Source organism: Marmota marmota, unplaced genomic scaffold, assembly GCF_001458135.2.
Source record: "Marmota marmota marmota unplaced genomic scaffold, marMar, whole genome shotgun sequence".
Classification (NCBI taxonomy): Eukaryota; Metazoa; Chordata; class Mammalia; order Rodentia; family Sciuridae; genus Marmota; species Marmota marmota.
The window spans coordinates 10,646,197-10,664,838 of NW_025999941.1; the positions used below are offsets into that span (position 1 = coordinate 10,646,197).

Below are 18,642 nucleotides of genomic sequence, written 5' to 3' on the forward strand. Positions count from 1 at the left end.
GCATTCAATTTTGTCCATGATTTCCTATGTTATTTGTGCTTTTGGTGTCATAAAGATGTACTCTTATGTTTTCTACAAAAAGTATGCTTTTTTTAAAAAAATATTTTTTTAGTTGTAGATGGATGAAATATCTTTATTTTTATTTGTTTATTTTTATGTGGTGCTGGGGATCGAACCCAGGGCCTCATGCATGCGAGGCAAGCACTCTACCACTGAGCTACAACCCTAGCCCCAGAAAGTATACTTTTAACTCTTAATTTAGGTCTGTGATCCATATGGAGTTTATTCATGTGTATAAAATGAGGAAGGGATTCAACTTCATTTTTTTTATTTGCAGACATTCAATTGTCCCAGCACCATTTGATGAAAAGATTATTCTTTCCCCATTGAATTGTCTTGGCACCCTTGTTGAAAATCAATAGATTATAAATTGGAAGGGTTTATTTCTAGACCTCAATTCTGTTTCATTGATCTATCTATATAATATATCATAATTATTGTAGCTTTGTAGTAAGTATTGAAATTGCAAAGTGGGTGTCTTCCATCTTGTTTTTAAAAATGGTTTTGGCTATTTTGGATTCTCTGCATTTCCTTATGAATTTTAAGACCATCTTGACAAATTCTGCAAAACATGCTGGGTTTTTGGTACTTTGAATCTGAAGATCATTTGTAGAGCATTGCTATTTTAATGTGCCTTTCACTCCATGAATATGGTATATCGTTCCATTTATTTAGGGCTTCTGTAATTATTTTTCAGTGATGTTTCTTGTTTTCAGTATCTTGAACTTATTTTGTTACATTTATTTCTAAGTATTTTATCCTTTGTGATGCTATTGTAAGATGAATTATTTTCATACTTTAGTTTTTGGATTGTTCATTGCTAGTATGTAGAATTTATCTACATATTCTACAATCTTGCTTAACTTGTTGATTGGTTTTATTTTCGTACTGGAAATTTTTTTTTTCTTTTTTCTTTTTTTTTTTTTTAATTGGTTGTTCAAAACATTACAAAGCTCATGATATATCATCTTTCATACATTTGACTCAATTGGGTTATGAACTCCCATTTTTACCCCAAATACAAATTGCAGAATGACATCGGTTACACACTCACATTTTTACATAATGGCATATTAGTGACTGTTGTATTCTGCTACCTTTCCTATCCCCTACTGTCCCCCCTCCCCTCCCCTCCCATCTTCCCTCTCTACCTCATCTGCTGTTGTTCAATTCTCTCCCTTGTTTCCCCCCGCCCTTTCCCCTCACAACCTCTTATATGTAATTTTGTGTAACATTGAGGGTCTCCTACCATTTCCATATGCTTTCCCTTCTCTCTCCCTTTCTCTCCCCCCACTCGTCTTTGTTTAATGTTAATCTTTTCCTCATGCTCTCTTCCTCCCTGTTCTGTTCTTAGTTGCTCTCTTTATATCAAAGAAGACATTTGGCATTTGTTTTTTAAGGATTGGCTAGCTTCGCTTAGCATAATCTGCTCTAATGCCATCCATTTCCCTGCAAATTCTATGATTTTGTCATTTTTTAGTTCTGCGTAATACTCCATTGTGTATAGATNGATATACAGGAATGCCTTTGATTTATGCGTGTTGATTTTATATCCTGCCACTTTGCTGAATTCATTTATTAACTCTAGCAGTTTCTTTGTAGACCCTTTTGGGTCTGTTAAATATATTATCATGTCATCCGCAAATTCGTACTGGAAATTGAAACCAGGGGTGCTTTACCACTGAGCTACATCCAGTCCTTTTTATTTTTATTTTTTCAGACAGAATCTCATTAAGTTGCTGAGGCTGGCCTCAGACTTGCAGTCTTCCTGCCTTAGCCTTCTGAGCTGCTAGGGTTACTTGCTTGTGCCACCAACCCAGCTTGTTTATTGGTTCTAATAATTTTTTTTAATTGGACTCCTTAGGGTTTTTTGAATATAATATCTTGTGATCTGCAAATAGAGATATAGTTTCACTTCTTGACAATTGGAATTCCTTTTATTTTATTTTCTTGCTTAACTGCCCTGCCTAAAACTTCTAATGCGTGTGGATTAGAAGTGGTGAAAGTCAGTATTCTTTTCTTGTTCCTGATCAAATCTGTTTCTTACACCAAGCTTTTAGAGCAGATTTTTTTATTGCTTTGATAAAATTTCATGTCCAGTATTTCCCCTATTGTTTTGTTGTTTTTTCTTCTTCATAAAAGTGGGATAATTTTTCATGGATTTGATGGAGAAGCACACTGAGTCATTTATTCCTTTTATTCTTGGACATATATGAGTTTTATTTAGAATACTCTATACTTAATCACCAATAAAGAAATCAATCTTTTTCTCTTTCTTTCTTCAAAATTGGTTCATTTTTTGCTTATCACCCTGGTCTCTTTGTTCAACTAATTATTATATAGTAATGTAAAATTAACTACATTTATTTTATGTCTAATATTGGTATACTCTTGAAAGAATTTATAAATTACCCATAATTTTGTGTTTGCCAGGGGTCTAAAAATGTTGTTTTAATGACAATGGCCTAAAATAATAATGGTCTAAATTATTATAATGGTCTAAAATGTATTACCAGAGTAGGCTTTTGGTAAAAATATGTCGGTTGAATTATATTCAATTACTAGTGTCCATCTTGAAAACAAAGATATTCTGATAGTTTAAAAAATTTTAAATAAATATAAGAACTGTTTTATTTAAATATATAGTAGAGTCTAAAATCAGCTATCTAGATCAAATATTAAGTCATTTGGTGATCATTATAACTTAAATTTATTTAAGTTATAATTTATCATTATGTGCCACTGGTAGCTCCCATTTTTTGAGCATCTGTGTGCTAGACATCGTTCTAATTGCTTTTAGTATACCATTTCAGCTAACCTTAAACAATAATATAGTTAGAGCCAGGTGCGGTAGTGCATGCCTGTAATCCCATTGGCTGGGGAGGCTGAGACAGGAGAATTGCAAGTTCGATTGCCTCAGCAATGGCAAGGCACTAAACAACTCAGTGAGACCCTGTCTCTAAATAAAATACAAAATAGGGCTGGGAATGTGGCTCAGTGGTTGAGTACCTCTGAGTTCAATCCCCAGTACTAAAATAATAATAATAATAATATAGTCATCCCTCTGTATCCATAGGTTGAACATCTATGGATTCAACCAACCACAGATTGAAAATATTTGGAAAAAGACAAATTGCATCCTTACTGAACACATATAGACAGACCTTTTATCTTTCTTATTACTCCCTAAGCAATACAGTACAACAATTATTTATACAACATTTAGATTGTATTAGGCTGTATAAGTAATCTAGGGATGACAAAGTATTTGAGCGGATGTGCATAGGTTATGTGCAAATACAATACCATTTTATATAAGGGACTTGAACATCTGAGGAGTTTGGATCTGCAGGGGATCCTGGAGTTGATCTCCCAAAAATATCAAGACACAATTGTACAATGTATGGGGGAGGGTGGTATTAGAACCATTTTTAGATGAGGAAACCAAGCTCAGGGAGATTAGGTTTCTCACATATAATTCCATCTGACTCCAAGCTTACTACTCTTTTTGTTGTGCATTTTTTTATGCATCCAAATAACTAATGTTTACTTGGGGACCAAATGTGTATTAAATCAAATTGGATTCCATTCAGAACATTTGTTCATTTTTGGAATAGAAAACCTATTAAAAGTTATATGAGTTTTTTTTTTTTTAACTGAATCAAATGTAAGTAGTATCAGGTTAATCATAATTTGAGTAATTTAATTAAAAAAATAATTTTTATTTGGGCAAAATTAAAAAGAATCCAGAACATTTAGATGGTGTCAGCATTTTGTCTTTGCCTGTGAACACTGTAAATATGCATTCATTTTGAGAAAGAGAGCCCCTTTCATTTTCATTTTGCAACTTTAACAGTAGGTATTTTGGCCATTTGAAGTTCAGAAGACTGTTTCATGATTCTGTAAGGTTCTTTTGTGTATACTCTTGTAATTTCATTGTTTTTAAGGATCAAGTTGATAGTGAATGTATTATGGAGAAACAAGGCACAATCCACCCAGGTTTACAGCCACACAGCTCTGGTTCTGAACCTTCCCTGTCTCGACAACGACGGCAGAAGAAAAGAGAACAGACTGAGCACAGTGGAGGAAAGAGCCAGGTCAGTAGAGATCTCTTTGCAGTAAGTTATGGTGCTACTATTTAGGAGACAGACTCTGAGAAGCTTGATTTCCATTTAGAACAGTTAACAGTTGCCAAAAAGACACATAAGAAATAGAAGGAGTAGCTGGGTGCAGTGGTGCATGCCCGTAATCCCAGTACTTGGGAGGCTGAGGCAGAGGATTGGAAGTTCCAAGTCAGCCTGGCAATTTAGTGAGGCTCTGTGTCAAAATAAAATAAAAAAGGGCTGGGAATGTAGCTTAGTGGTAGATCCTCTCTGAGTTCAATCCCCAGTGGGGAGCAAGGACAAGATGCTTAATATGAGTTTTCAAATATCGGCAAGTTGGAAATATGGTGAGGATGTTTGTCTTCTCCAGCAAAAATGGGTAGGTCATCTTGAGAGCTAAAGGAACAGGCCAATGAGGGTAAATCTTTGAGCTCTTCTTATTATATTGATGAACAGTTCTTCCTTCATTCTCTGCACAATATCATATTGACACTTCCTTACTTAAAGTAACTTCTATAAACTTCTTAGATAGTCATTCACTTTTGACAGAATCTCTTTAAAAAAAAACAAAACAACAACAAAAATAAACAATGCAATGTTTTAAAATTATTAAGGGCAAATTACTGACAAATACATAGGGAACTTTCCAATAGGGTAACTTTGGAGGTGGTATATATAAAACTGATACTTTCTTCCTTTAAATTAATTTAGTTCCAACAGGTACCTCCTCAACTTTTGCCTTCTCATCCCTCTGTTGGAGAAGTGGCTATTATATCAACACAACAAAATGCTGAAAACCCAAGCAGAATGGTCATTGAGTCTGTGAGCAGTTCAAGGAGCAGTGAAATGTCATCAAAAGTTTGTGGAAATTCCCAGCAACAAACACTCATGGAAAAAAAAAAGGTTTGTGAGAGTATATATTGGATATTTTAAAGCCCTCTTATAAAGCTTTTTGGTTATAAAATCCTGCACCTATTTTGTTTGTTTGTTTGTTTTTGATACCACGGATTGAACTGAGGGGTGCTTAACCACTGCGCCACATCCCCAGCCCCTTTTTGTTTTTTATTTAGAGACACGGTCTCACTAAGTTGATTAGGACCTCTCTAAGTTGCTGAGATTGGCTTTGAACTTGTGATCCTCCTACCTCAGCTTCCTGAGTTACTTGGATTACAGGCATGCACCACCATGCCCAGCTCCAGCACATATTTTGAAGTTTTGCAGTAAAGCATCTTAGCCCTGCTTTTTGCCAAACCTTGGGACAGATTTGTGATTCTCAGAAAAGCTTTGATTGAAATGGACAGATTCTGTGGTTTCAGAAATAGTCACTTCCAGTTAATTAAGGAGACTGTGTAGATTCTGAATTTAAGATTCCGAATATAAAAAGTCCATTTTGCCTTTCCAAAAATGATCATGTCCCAGAAATGAGGTCTGTGATCATTCCTTGAGGAAAGGTGTAACTTTGAGAAGGGTGGGTTTCCAGGGGATACTCCTTTAAAGTCCACTGCAGGCCCTTTTTCTTAAGGCCAGTCATGCATTGTAGTATAGGTTTTATAAAAATAATGAATAGGAATGGAAATGACTCTGACTTTCTTTAAAGGACCGACCATTATCAGCCAGAGAGAGGAGGCGATTAAAGCAGTCCCAGGAAGAGATGTTCCCCTCAGGTGAATGTGACCTCTTTTCTTGATCTACATGGCAGTTGATGCCTTGGCTTATGGGTATTGCACAGGTTCTGATTGTGAGGTGTTAAGACTTTTAAGCAGCAGTAATCCATTGGGAAAATTGAAGAGTTTGTGAAATTTCTTAACCTTTTTTAAAAAAAAGGCTGGGGTTGTGGCTCAGTGGTAAGGCACTTGCCTAGCATGCGTGAGGCACTGGTTTTGATTCCCAGAACCACGAAAAAATAAAAAATAAAGGTATTATGTTCATCTACAAATAAAAATAAATTAAAAAATTTTTAAAAATCATAGGAAAGTAAGAGGTGGGGAAGGAAGGGGGAAGTGTTGGGGAATGATATTGGCCAAATTATATTGCTATATTGTGTGCTTGTACAAATATGTAACAATAAATTCCATCATTATTTACAACTATAATGCACCAATAAAAATTGCGGAAGGGTTGGAGATACAGCTGAGTTGGTAGAGTGCTTGCCTTGCAGGCACAAGGCCCTGGATTCAATCCCCAGCACCACACACACACACACACAAAAAGCAAGAGGGCTGTGAGTGGCATTCACTTCTGGGAGATTTCAGACTGGAAATCAAGTGAATGGTCAAATTGTTTCCATGTCCAAAGTGTGATGCTCAGAGAAGTCCTCTCAGGAACAGAGAGGAAGCCAGGAGAATGGTGCTGCTCTAGGCTAAACAGTATTAGCAGTTTCCATTTATTGAATGCTAATATGTCTCTAGAAGCTAATTATGTGTCTAGCAATTATGGTAAGCATCTTTAGGGCATTATCTCATTTTATATTTATAGTAACTGCCAAAGATAGGCAGCATTATCCCCTTTTTGCCAGGGGAAAAAAACTGAAGTTCTGAGGGGTTAAGTAATTTGCCCAAGGTCACAAAGCTGGTAGACCTGGAACTAAGGTTTGAACTGAGGTGCCAGATACAAGAGCGATGACGAATATTCTGTTTCAGTTATTTCTGGCTGGCTGTTGCTGGGTTATCTTCTATACCCAGTGCAAAGCCCTCTTCAGTTGATATCAGCCCACCACAAACAACTGCTGGGGTGGGGGGTGTTCATTTTTTCAGGCCCTTCAGTGAGAACATCTCTGAGTGCAGTGGGGCCAGGGAAACTGCAGCAGGAAAGCCAGCGCATCCCTGCCCGACGGTTCTCTTCTGACTGCAGCATCACTCAGGTGCCTTACACCCTCCTAAGGGGAAAAGTGGACATGTCTACATGTGGGAATCCCAATGCAGTAAACCTTATAAGTGTCAGCTCCATTTATTTCAGGGACTGGGCTGGTTAAGTTATACCTTTTCACTCTGGATAAAGAGAGGAACTGGTAAACGATAATTAGAAGGATATTCTTTGACCCATTAAGAGTATAAAGTTTTCAGGCATTCTTCCAAACAATTGGCTGTCTAGTTAAAAGTATTTCTTAGGTAATCTTTAACACAGACTTCCTAAAAGCTTCCACTACTCAATACTTTGCTTATTCTGTCTGCAGTGTTACTAATATAATACCCAACCATGTGGTTAGATTTTAATTTCATTTGCTAATCATTATTCCTCGGTGTCCTGTTTGTGCCAATTTAGTTGACTTCTTGCTTATGGATGAGGTAGGGACACCATTGGAGGCTAAATGGGCAAATAGTGGTTAACCCAGGTTTATCTTTCTGTATAATACCCTGGGGATTAATTTGCTTTGCCCTTTGAATATAATGAAGGTGTTGTTACTTTAATGATATTATTTTTTATTTCATTAATTGAGGCTTCCATATCCATTTCCCAAAGTTGTACGGTTTTTGTTAACTATATGAGGTAACCCTTTAAAGCACTGTAATGATCTCATATATGATCAAGCTGAAGTTGCCTTGATTTAGGTGGCATTCTATCTAGTTTAAAATGCCAACATTTCTTATGGGACAGGCCTTCTGCCTGGGAGTTGAGACACTAGCATCAGTCCTTCACCTTCCTCTGTAGAGGAAATTTTTTCACAGCTGAGACTCCTCGAGGTTTTGTAAAACTTCTCCTATTGATAGTCCTTAGGCTTCACTTGTGAACTTCATGAGTGAACTGGGGCATCAAAGTTAATTCAATTTTGATATCTGTTTCTCCTGTTCTATTGCATGTAGGAATATTTTGGGTCGAGTCATTGCATCTAACACTATTTAATGTATTAACATTCTAATTGTATTTTTATGTGGAATTTTGTTTTTTTCCCAAATATTAATAGGAAAGAAAAATGATTCATTGCCTGTCTGAGGATGAGTTAAGTTCTTCTACAAGTTCAACTGATAAGTCAGATGGGGATTCCAGAGAAGGGTAAGTTCTTAACTTTTCTGTCTCCCTTCAGAAACTATTTCTGGTTGAACTATCCTAAATGTATATTTATAGTAGTATTTTGACCTATAGTACTCTCATTGATAACATTATAAATGGTTTGTGATACATGCTAGAGCAAAAAATATTTCTTCTAAGAACACATCTAATTTTCATTCAGAATTCTTGTAGGATATCTTTTTGGATCTAGGTTTTGTAGTTTTCATCACATTTGGAAAAATTTTAGACATTATTTCTTCTCAATTTTTTTGGACCTCCTCTCATTCTCTTGGGGATTCTAATTACATGTATATTGGATTATTTAAGTTGTCCAACAGCTCACTGATGTACTGTCCATTCTTTTTTCTTTTTTTGTTTCTTTTTCATAGATCCTATTGTTGTATCTTTGAGTCCACTAATCTTTTTTCTTCTGCACTTTATAATCTGTTAATCCTATCCCATTAACACATTATATTTTTCATCTCTAGAAGTTCAGTTTGGGCTAGATGCCATGACACACACCTGTAATCCAAGTGACTGGGGAGGCTGAGGCAGGAGGATTGCAAATTTTAGGCCAGCCTGGGCATCATAGGGAGAACCTGTTTCAAAATAAAAAGCACTGAGGATGTAGCTCAATGGTAGAGTACTCTGGGTTCAATCCCAGTACAGCCAAAAAAAAAAAAAAAAAGTTTGTTTTGGGTGTTTTTTAATATCTTCTGTGGCTCTCCTTAATGTTTGTTTTTGTCTACCTTGGCTATTTGGAATATATTTATAATAACCACTTGAATGTCCTCACTACTAATACTATCACTTGTGTCACTTCTGGGTCTGTTTCTATTAACCAGTTTTTTTCTTTTCACAAATAGGTGATGTTTTCCTGCTTCTCTGCATTTATGGAATTTTGGACTAGATGCCAGATCCAGTGAATTTATACCATTGAGGACTAGTATTCCTGTGTTTCTTTAAATATTCTTTTTTTTTTTTTTTTTTTTGCAGGAGGTGGGGTACTGGGGATTGAACTCAGGGGCACTCAATCACTGAGCCCATCCCCAGCCCTATTTTGTATTTTGTTTAGAGATGGGGGTCTCACTGAGCTATTTAGGGCCTCCCTGTTGTTGAGGCTGGCTTTGAACTCACCATCCTTCTATCTCAGCCTCTCAAGCTGCTGGGATTATAGATGTGTGCCATTGTACCCAGCTCTTTTTTTCCTTTTCTTTTTTTTTTTTTCTTTTTAAGCGGTAGGTGGACACAATATATCTTTTATTTTTATTTGGTGCTGAGGATCGAACCCAGTGCCTCACAAGGTGAGGCAAATGCTCCACCACTGAGCTATAACACCAGCCCTCTTTAAATATTCTTTGTATTTGGATGTAGTTAAGTTACTTGGAAATGGAGAAGAATGGCTGGGCAGAATTTGCACACAAAATCGAGGGTTGCTTCTTTCATATCTTCTCCTTTCCAAGATTCCTGATTTTCTTGGAAAATTTCCTGGCATGGTTGTCTTGAACTCTGTCCTTTGGTTCTTCAGGCCAGAAAGATTGTGGGTTTTCTTTTGTGCTCTGAGCTGCTTATGACTGCCCTTATATTAAAAAGGGTTGACTGTTTTCTAGACTCTGCCTGCAAATTTTGTTCATTCTCCATCTGGTATGTAAATTTTGTTTTTGTTATAGTTAATTTTTTAATATTACTAAGAGTTTATAGTTATTTTTGTGGAAGGGTCAGTCTGTATGAGCTTATGTGGGTATTAGGAAGCAGAACTCTTTTTTTAATATTTATTTATTTATTTTAGTTGTAGTTGGACACAATACCTTTATTTGTTTGTATGTGGTGCTGAGGATCGAACCCAGGGCCTTGTGCTTGCTAGGCGAGCGCCCTACCACTGAGCCACAACTCCAGCCCAGAAGCAGAACTCTTTAAATGTCATTGCATCTAATTTTGTGTGTGTGTGTATGTGTGTGTGTGTGTGTGTGTGTGTGTGTGTGTTGTACTGGGGATTGAACCCAGTGGTACTCTACCACTGAGTCAAGGTCTCACCAAGTTGCCCAGCCTAACCTTTTTCTGCTTTAGCCTTCCTAGTCACTGGGATTACAAGTGTGTACCACTGTGCCTAGCTGTATCTAACTTTTAGTGAAAAATTCTCACAAAGCCAAGTAAATAACAAGGAGATTTTCTTTTTTAATAGGAAAAGTCATACAAATGAAATGAGTGACTTGGTACAACTGATGACTGAGACCCTTAAGCTGGATTCTAAAGAGAGCTGTGAAGATCTTGCATTACCAAATCCAGTGTCAGAATTTAAACTTCATCGAAAATATCGGGACACGCTGGTGCTTCATGGAAAAGTGGCCCAAGAGACAGAGGAACTCCAATTTAAAGAGCTGCCTTCAGGTGATCAGTTTATTCTTTTACACCAAACTAGAAAATGTGTTTGTTAGAATAATGTGTCAAACCAAAGAGCTAATATTTATAAATTTGTTTTTAATTTCATTTGAATATCTCCATAAAAGGTATCTCTCATTTTATGCAATAGATATACTTGAAAAGTTGCATGAAAATTAATTTTTAAAAGTAATATAGGGGGGCTGGGATTGTGGCTCAGTAGTAGAGCACTCATCTAGCACGTGCGAGGCCCTGGGTTCGATCCTCAGCACCACATAAAAATAAACAAAATAAAGATATTAAAAAACTATTAAAAAAAAAAAAGTAAATGTAGGCTCAGTGGTAGAGTGCTTGCCTAGCACGTGCGAGGCACTGGGATTGAACCTCAGCACCACATAAATAAATAAAGTTATTTAAAAAAACAAAAGTAAATGTAAATAACCCAATAACCCTTTTTTTTTTTTTTTTAGGTTGGGAGATAGTAGTGAGACGTGAAGCTTAAGTTCATATATAAAGTTTTTGTTTTTGTTATTGTTTTTTCAATATTAGGGGTTGAATCCAGAGGTGCTGTACCACTGAACTACATACCCATCCCTTATTTAAATTTTAAGACAGGGTCTCACTAAGTTGCCCTGCTGGCCTTGAATTCACAATCCCCCTGCCTCAGTTTCCAGATTGCACTGTTGGCATATGCCTTTAATCCCTATAAAGGCTGACTTCAAACTTGCAATCCTACCTCAGCCTCCTGAGTTGCTGGGATTACAGGCGTGTATCACCATGCCTAATAAGATTTTTAAAAAACCATTGTGATATTGTGTTTTTCTTGTTGTAGTATTGAAATGTTTATTATTTCCTGGTTTTGTTATTGATTTTTAGCTATAATGTCAGGTTCTGAAAAGATCAGAAGAATAGTTGAAGTCTTGAGAGCGGATGTCATCAGGGGCTTGGGAGTCCAGCTTTTAGAGCAGGTATATGATCTTTTAGAAGAGGAGAATGAATTGGAGAGAGAGGTGAGTGTCTTATTAGCTTTTTCGAGCTGCTTATGTTGTAAAATTTGCTTAGCGACTTTCTGAACTATAATTCATTTCCATACAATTTACCTATTTAAAGTATTCATTTCAATAGTTTTTAATGTCACAGAGTTGTACAATCATACAATCTTTGTTAGAATATTACCCCAAAGAACCCTTGTACCTGTTAACAGTCATTCCCCATTGTCTCCTAAATCTCCAACACTCTAAGCAACCATGAATATTTCTCTATATACAGATTTGCCTATTCTGGAAAATTCATATAAATGGGGACATAAGAAAATATGTGGTCTTTTATGTTTTGTTTCATTTAGCATAATGTTTTCAAGATTCATCCATGTTATAGTATGTATCAGTGCTTTTTATGGCCAAATAATATTTCATTATATGTTCATTATAGACATTTGAGTGGTTTCTACTTTTTGTGGAATACTTTATGAATAATGGTGCTATGAACACTCATGTAGACATTTTGGTGTGGATTCTGTTTTCTTGGATGCACACCTGGGAAGGGGTAGGGGATGAAGCAGTAGTCTCTGGTTTTCTTAGCCTCCCTCCTACAGGTCTGGGCTGGGCAGAAGAGCTCCTACTTCTTGGCTGCACTTTCATGAATTTTAGCCTCAACAACAGGCAGAAGCATGAGATAGACCAATGTCCTCCTGCCCAGCCCAGGAAGATAGAGCCTTTCAACTGGGAGCTGATGGGAAAGAGGCCTGTGTTCTTGGCTTCATCAGTCTATAATAGTTTTGGGAAGGGAAGAATAGTGGTTGGTCTCAATTCACATACCACTGACTCACTATTCTTACAGACTTAAGATTTTCTTGAATAAACGTTTCTTCATATGCTGTATGCCCTAGAACCATTTCTAGACCTTAAATGACTTATTTAAAATAATTTTCATCACTTTCACTGAGTATCTGCAGAGTTCCTTATGCTCTCATGTGAAATGTGGAGCCAATCAGGATTTCATTTGTGTTTAGTTATGTCTTTTAATTTGGAAGATTTCTTGTGTCTGTTTTTTGATTTTGACATTGCTGAAGAATATAGCCCATGTGCTTTATGAGATGTCAATTTGTTTGGATTTTTCTGGTTTCTCATGAATGCATTGAAGTGATATATTTTTTTGTCAGGAGCATCACAAAAATCATGTGTCCTCTGTACATTGAATCAGAGGTACATGATACCTGCTTAACATTACTGTTCTTTTAATTTCAAGCATTTCTTTGAATAGATATACATTAAAAGTCATATCATACTTTTATTTGTGTGTGTGGAATTGAACCCAGGGCCTCAAGCAGGTACTGTACCACCGAGTCATACCCCCAGTCCACACACAGTACTATTTTTTTTTTGAAGTTGTAAATGGACAGCATGCCTTTATTTTATTTGCTTATTTTTGTATGCGGTACTAAGAATCAAACCCAATACCTCACGTGTGCTAGGCAAGCACCCTGCCACTAAGCTCCAGCCCCAACAATACTTTTTTGATTATTAATCAGGTTGACTTTTTTGTTGTTGTTTTTGTTACCAGGGATTAAACCCAGGGGTCCTTAACCACTGAATCACATCCCCAGCCCTTTTTTATATTTTATTTTATTTAGTGGCAGGATCTCGCTAAGTTGCTGAGGCTAGCTTTGAATTGATCCTCCTGTCTCAGCCTCCCGAGCCACTGAGATTAGAGGCGTGTGCCACTGCACCCAATAGGTTGAACTTTATGTATTGGCTAATTTGTTACCTGTATGACTGTTCTACAAATGTATGGGATTTACATTTATACACATATATAAATGAATTGAGTTTTTATCAATTCTGGTATTCTAGAATTATTGGGGTTTGTTGATTCTAAGAACCCCTCCTTTTTTTATACCTTTATTTATTTTTATGTGGTGCTGAGGATTGAACCCAGTGCTTCATGTGTGCTAGGCAAGCGCTCTACCACTGAGCTACAATCCCAGCCCCAGACCTCCTTCTATGTTAATGTTACTAACTCTTTGGCATGAACATTGTAAATATTTTCCATACTTTGCTCTTTTATTATGACTTTTTAAAAAATCTTGAACTTTTAAATTTTTATGTAAATAGAGCCATTAATATTTTCCTATATGGTTTCCACCTTGGGTATCATGCTCATAAAAGTCCTACTAAGATTCTAGAAATTATTTTTACTATTACATACTGATTTTCTTTTTGTTTCCCAAAATAGGTACGTTTACAAGAGCACATGGGTGAAAAATATACAACTTATAGTGTGAAAGCTCGCCAGTTGAAATTTTTTGAAGAAAATGTGAAATTTTGAGAACTTGTTCTAATCTTCCAGCTCTAAAGACCTATTTTCAAAGTTTGGGGCTTTAAAAACAAACTGTAACAGTTGTCATAAAGCCATTCACCACCCTTTTATATCTCTGGGGTTTTCTTACTAGAAAAAAATTGGATGGAACAGAGTAATATGAAGCAAGTTCACAAAAGAAAAAAAATCTTTGACTTTCATATTCCTGAGGGAAAATGTTGCTTTTTTGGTTACTGTTTACTGAGCCTTAAACCATTTAAAGTTTATATCTATAACTTTTTTTTTGAGGTGTTAATTAGCTTGAACACAGGACCATAAAACATTGGATTAGAAGTTTTATATTGTACTATAGTGATAAAAACAACAGAGAAACAAATGAAATAATATGTCCAGTGATAACATCTGCTATTTTTAATAACTTTAGGGAATAGTTGCCATTATTTAAAAGAAAAAAAAATCAATTCACTATTCTGGGGGTAGATTTAAAGAAAATGAAGTTCTATGTGGTATTTGAGCAGCTAGATCCTGTTTTTACACTTTGATGGATGTTTAATGTTTTCATGTAACATGAGCCTCACTTAGGGTATACAAGTGAATCTAAAGTATTTTGGTTTTGTAAATCATTATGTTTTCACATACTAGTTTTGTTAGATTTATTTCTCCATCAGTGAAAAAATCTCTTAATCACTTTTCTAGTCAAAAGTTTTTTGTTAAATTGGATATACATAAGGATATATATAATATTTGTCTCTGGAAGTTTGTCTTCGTGTATATCAAGATATTGGTTGTCTTTCCATGTTTTAAATGTAGGATTTTATATCACATTTTATTGTTTAATAAGAAGTCATACTCTTCTTCTATTAAATAGTTTTCATCAAATATGTTCTGATTAGTAAATTTTTCCTTCTGCATTCAAGGGACTCTAAAAATAAATACTGTTCCAGATGTTTTCAGTTTCTATAAAAATGTGCCTTATTTTCTTTGAAAATTACACAATAAAAATGTTCTCTTTTAGTTCTTAAGTTTTTATTTAATTTTACCTATGTGCCTAGTGTTATGCCAGGAGCTAGAGATATCGTGGTGAATAAAACAGTACTCCCTGCCTTTACAATTCTCACAGTTGAGTTTCTGAGAGCTCTTATTTTTACTATCAGGGTTTGCTAGAGAACTTGTAAGACCATATACTCTCAGTGCCTGGGTGGGAGCCAATTTTTGGCAAACTATTGGTCTTCCTGCTTACCTCTTCTTGCATGTTTTAGAGATCCACATTTTTCTCCATAGTCATTGGTATAAAGTAGTACTAATTGTTTTTAGAATCAAAAGAATCTCATCTATACATACTTTCTTATTCTCATGTTGTTTATTTTTATCAAAATATTTTCATCCTACTGTCTTGGTTATTTTGTGTTTTTTTTTCTTGAATATTTAATTCACTTTTTATCATCTTTTTTTTTTTGGTACCAGATATTTAAGTCAGGGGCACTTAACCACTGAGCCACATCCCCAGCCCTTTTTAGTATTTCAGTCTCACTGAATTGTTTAGCACCTTGCTAAGTTGCTGAGGCTTTGAACTTGGGATCCTCCTGCCACAGCTTCCTGAGCTACTGGGTATCCTTAATTAATTTTTAAAACAATCTTAAGTCTATCAGTTTTTTTGACTATACCTTTGACTGAATTTCAGAGACTGATAAGATACTCTTTTTTACATTAACCTCTTTTAAAAAAAATTTCTTTTTATTTGTAAATGGACACAATACCTTTATTTATTTTGTTAATATGGTGCTGAGGATCGAACCCAATGCTAGGCAAGCCTCACATGTACTAGCCTAACCTCTATTTCTTGGATTTTTTTTCCATTATTGGAATGGTCCTATTGGCATTCAATAAAGGTAAATTGTTATATGCAAAATCACTTATCAAATATTTCAGCAAAATTTTGCATGGTTCAAAATATGGTAGCCACTAGTCTTATAAATATATATATGGTTATTAAGCTCTTGAATTGAGGCTAGTTTGATCAAGGAACCGATTTGTTAACTCCGGGTCTTTGTTACCATGGAGCCAATGTTCTAGTGAGAACAATTAACAAATATATGTTGTGAGATATATTAAATGTCACGCAATCCAGCAAACTAAGTAGGTATGGCAAACTACTGTGTTTCAGGTGGACAGTAGGGAAAGCTCTTTTAGATAGTGACATCTGGTTAGAGACCTCAGTGAAAGGATGAAAGTAAGTTATGCATTTGAAGGAAGGCATTCCAGGAACAGGGAACAAGTGGAAAAGTCTTCCCATATAGCCTATTTGATCTGCCATATTCTGAAAGATAAAGTATTGGTCTGCAGTTTTGCCAAACTCTTGTATATTTAAGTGTGGTTTATATACTTTACATCGTATTCAATGTATATTGATTATTATTATTTTGCTCCAATTATGGATTTCAGACTCTTTCACTGTTAACCTTGCTTTCTGCTTATATCTGCCCAATATATCCTTTGTCCTGTTTTCAAACTTTGGAATTCATTTTGAGACCATGAGGTAACTGGGAGCTTCTAACTAATCACATTTATTATACTTAATGATGTGTTTGTTCTTATTTCTGTCTTAATCCCCCCCCCCCATTTTTTTTATGGTAGTAGGACTGAACCCAGGGGCTTTACCACTTAGCTGCATCCCTATCCCTTTTTAAGACAGGGTCTCAGTGACTCAGGTTGGCCTCGAACCTATGATCCTCCTATCTCAGCCTCCTCAGTAGCTTGAAGTAGTTTGTAGGGTACATAACCGTGTCCAGTGATTTTTTTCTTACCTTAAAAAAAAATATTTAACTCATTTTTACTGTATTATCTTTGATATTTTCTTAAACTCATAATTTGAAGTCCTATGCCCTGGTACTGAGAAATATAACATTACTTTAAATAATCTTCCTACTGCCATTCCCACATTAGAAGGAATTTATAGCTTTGTAGGTTTTCACTTTGGTCCACCTTTAAGTAAAACAGAGATTAAATGTTTTCTGCTTAACAACAGCTCTTATTTTAGGGCTACTAAAATATTCATTTTGCCACAGATTTACATTAGTAAATCTTCAGAAGGGTTTACTATTGTTAAGAATAGTAAACTAAGAACTTCCAACTACAGAATATGGTGCTTATATTTTTAGAACCATAACTTTAGGTTTTACTAATAAACTTGCAGAACAAACAACCAATGGCCCTTTAGACATGGGTGAGTTTTAAAAAGTTTGACCCAATGTATTATAAAACTTCGACAAACTGTACTTTTATGAGGCATTTATTCATTATTTATGCATACCTGAAAGAAACACTGCATACTTTTGTTTTCTGTTCTCCATTTCAGAATAAGATAAGGTCTAAAATATTTATAAACCAAAACACAACTGGGTTAGAAGTGAAATATAAATGACAACTAAATTTACACCCATCTGTGCTGTAAGAGCATAGGTGATTTCAGCTCATGTTTGCATATGAAAGCAACTGGAACAAAAGCAGGTGGTAAGTCATGAGAACCCAAATCAGTTATTTTTAGCATGCCTCTTAATTTTTCTGTCCCCTGGTTTCTTGTCTTCTGTGCATGAGTCTTGAACAGGTAACCACTTGAGGGGATGTCGGCGATAGATGGGCCATGGAGGAAGTGTCAGCTAGGCCAGAACAGAGAAAAATGGATAAATTATATGTATTAAAAGTTTAAAAGACTATTTTTATGTATAATGCCTGGTTCCAAAATAATGCCTATTCTAACCAAGGCAACAACTGATATTCCTGTAAAAGTTTTGAGTCACATTGTCCAGACAAGACACTTTAAGGAGGCAATGTGAGCACTGTGCAAAATTCTTGCTAGCTTTGACTCTTGCCTGAAGTAGCTGCCAAAGGAAGATGTACCTTTGTATGCAGCTTACACAATCAGACACTACTTGACATTCCACTTTTTCAGTGATAGGAGAAACACTGATGGGAAACATGAAAAAAGAGTTGGTTGTGGTTCTCAGGGGCAATCAAAGCAACCCAACTCAGAAAACTTATGTTGCTACTAACACTCAAATATCCACAAATTTCTTACCAAACAGGAAAAAGCAAATCCGGCCATAACTATATAGACCGTCCATCCGAACTGTTCAGCCACGTACCCGTAGATAAATCCAACTATCTAGAGACAAACAAAGTATATTAAATACAGACAAACTTGGGAGGGGGCGATTAAAAAGATTAAATGTAAAACCAATACTTACTGCAGAAAAAAGAATAATTCCCTGAAACATCTGTTCAGCTAGCTTCTGGCCCTTATAATCCTAGAGGTAATGGAGAGGAAAAAAAGGAATTGGTTCCACCACCGAGGAGGTACACTTGGCGCCCGGAACTCACCACTTCGGCAAGGCAAACACTAAGATCAGGGGTTTAAATTTTGAGTTTCCTGGGGGAGCTTGCGCGTCCTAACGGAACACCGACAAGGGAAATCCTTTTTGGGGAAGGGAAGAGGACCCGAGAGGCACAATTCGCGAAAGAGGTTGGAGAGTAACCCCTTAGGCTGTGAGCCGCTCAGCACCGGCTTTAGCGTAGCGGGCTGGGATCCTGTGGCAGCATCTCACCATCTGTGTGGGCAGCGAGCTCAGATGTTCCAGCATGGTCGACTCAGTAGGCGGAGAGCAGAGCGAGAGCGACGGACACTGAAGCGCAGCTTTCAGAGTCTGAGGACTTGTGTCGCCCGGAGGGCGAACAGAGCCGCGCTGTGTGATGGCTGCGGCCCCGGAAACGGATGTGTCCGCCGAGCCGGGATAGGCCG

General features: G+C 36.3%; 2 protein-coding genes and 1 non-coding gene across 6 annotated transcripts in view; 1 reads left to right on the top strand and 2 right to left on the bottom strand.

Annotated features, from left to right (window-relative positions):
* Nek4 (NIMA related kinase 4) overlaps window positions 1-14,861 on the top strand; it is a 28,628-nt gene extending 13,767 nt beyond the window's left edge. For all 4 annotated transcript variants that reach the window (XM_015494449.2, XM_015494451.2, XM_048801153.1 and 1 more), the window contains 8 exons: window positions 4,008-4,157; window positions 4,875-5,066; window positions 5,761-5,827; window positions 6,917-7,023; window positions 8,065-8,153; window positions 10,333-10,538; window positions 11,406-11,539; window positions 13,764-14,861. In XM_015494449.2, coding sequence (XP_015349935.2) covers window positions 4,008-4,157; window positions 4,875-5,066; window positions 5,761-5,827; window positions 6,917-7,023; window positions 8,065-8,153; window positions 10,333-10,538; window positions 11,406-11,539; window positions 13,764-13,856 — 1,038 coding nt within the window. In that variant the 3' untranslated portion in view covers window positions 13,857-14,861. The remainder of the gene's footprint in view (window positions 1-4,007; window positions 4,158-4,874; window positions 5,067-5,760; window positions 5,828-6,916; window positions 7,024-8,064; window positions 8,154-10,332; window positions 10,539-11,405; window positions 11,540-13,763) is intronic.
* Trnaa-cgc lies at window positions 159-226 on the bottom strand. The gene has a single exon. It is a non-coding gene; the product is annotated as a tRNA-Ala (tRNA).
* Window positions 14,862-17,120: 2,259 nt separating the features above from the next.
* Spcs1 (signal peptidase complex subunit 1) lies at window positions 17,121-18,636 on the bottom strand. The gene is made up of 4 exons (XM_015494453.2): window positions 18,449-18,636; window positions 18,092-18,151; window positions 17,923-18,009; window positions 17,121-17,503 (listed from the first exon to the last, which is right to left on the bottom strand). Exons 1-4 carry the CDS (start codon window positions 18,482-18,484, stop codon window positions 17,378-17,380), a joined length of 309 nt encoding a protein of 102 aa, XP_015349939.1. The 5' UTR covers window positions 18,485-18,636; the 3' UTR covers window positions 17,121-17,377.
* Between the last annotated feature and the right edge of the window lie 6 nt (window positions 18,637-18,642).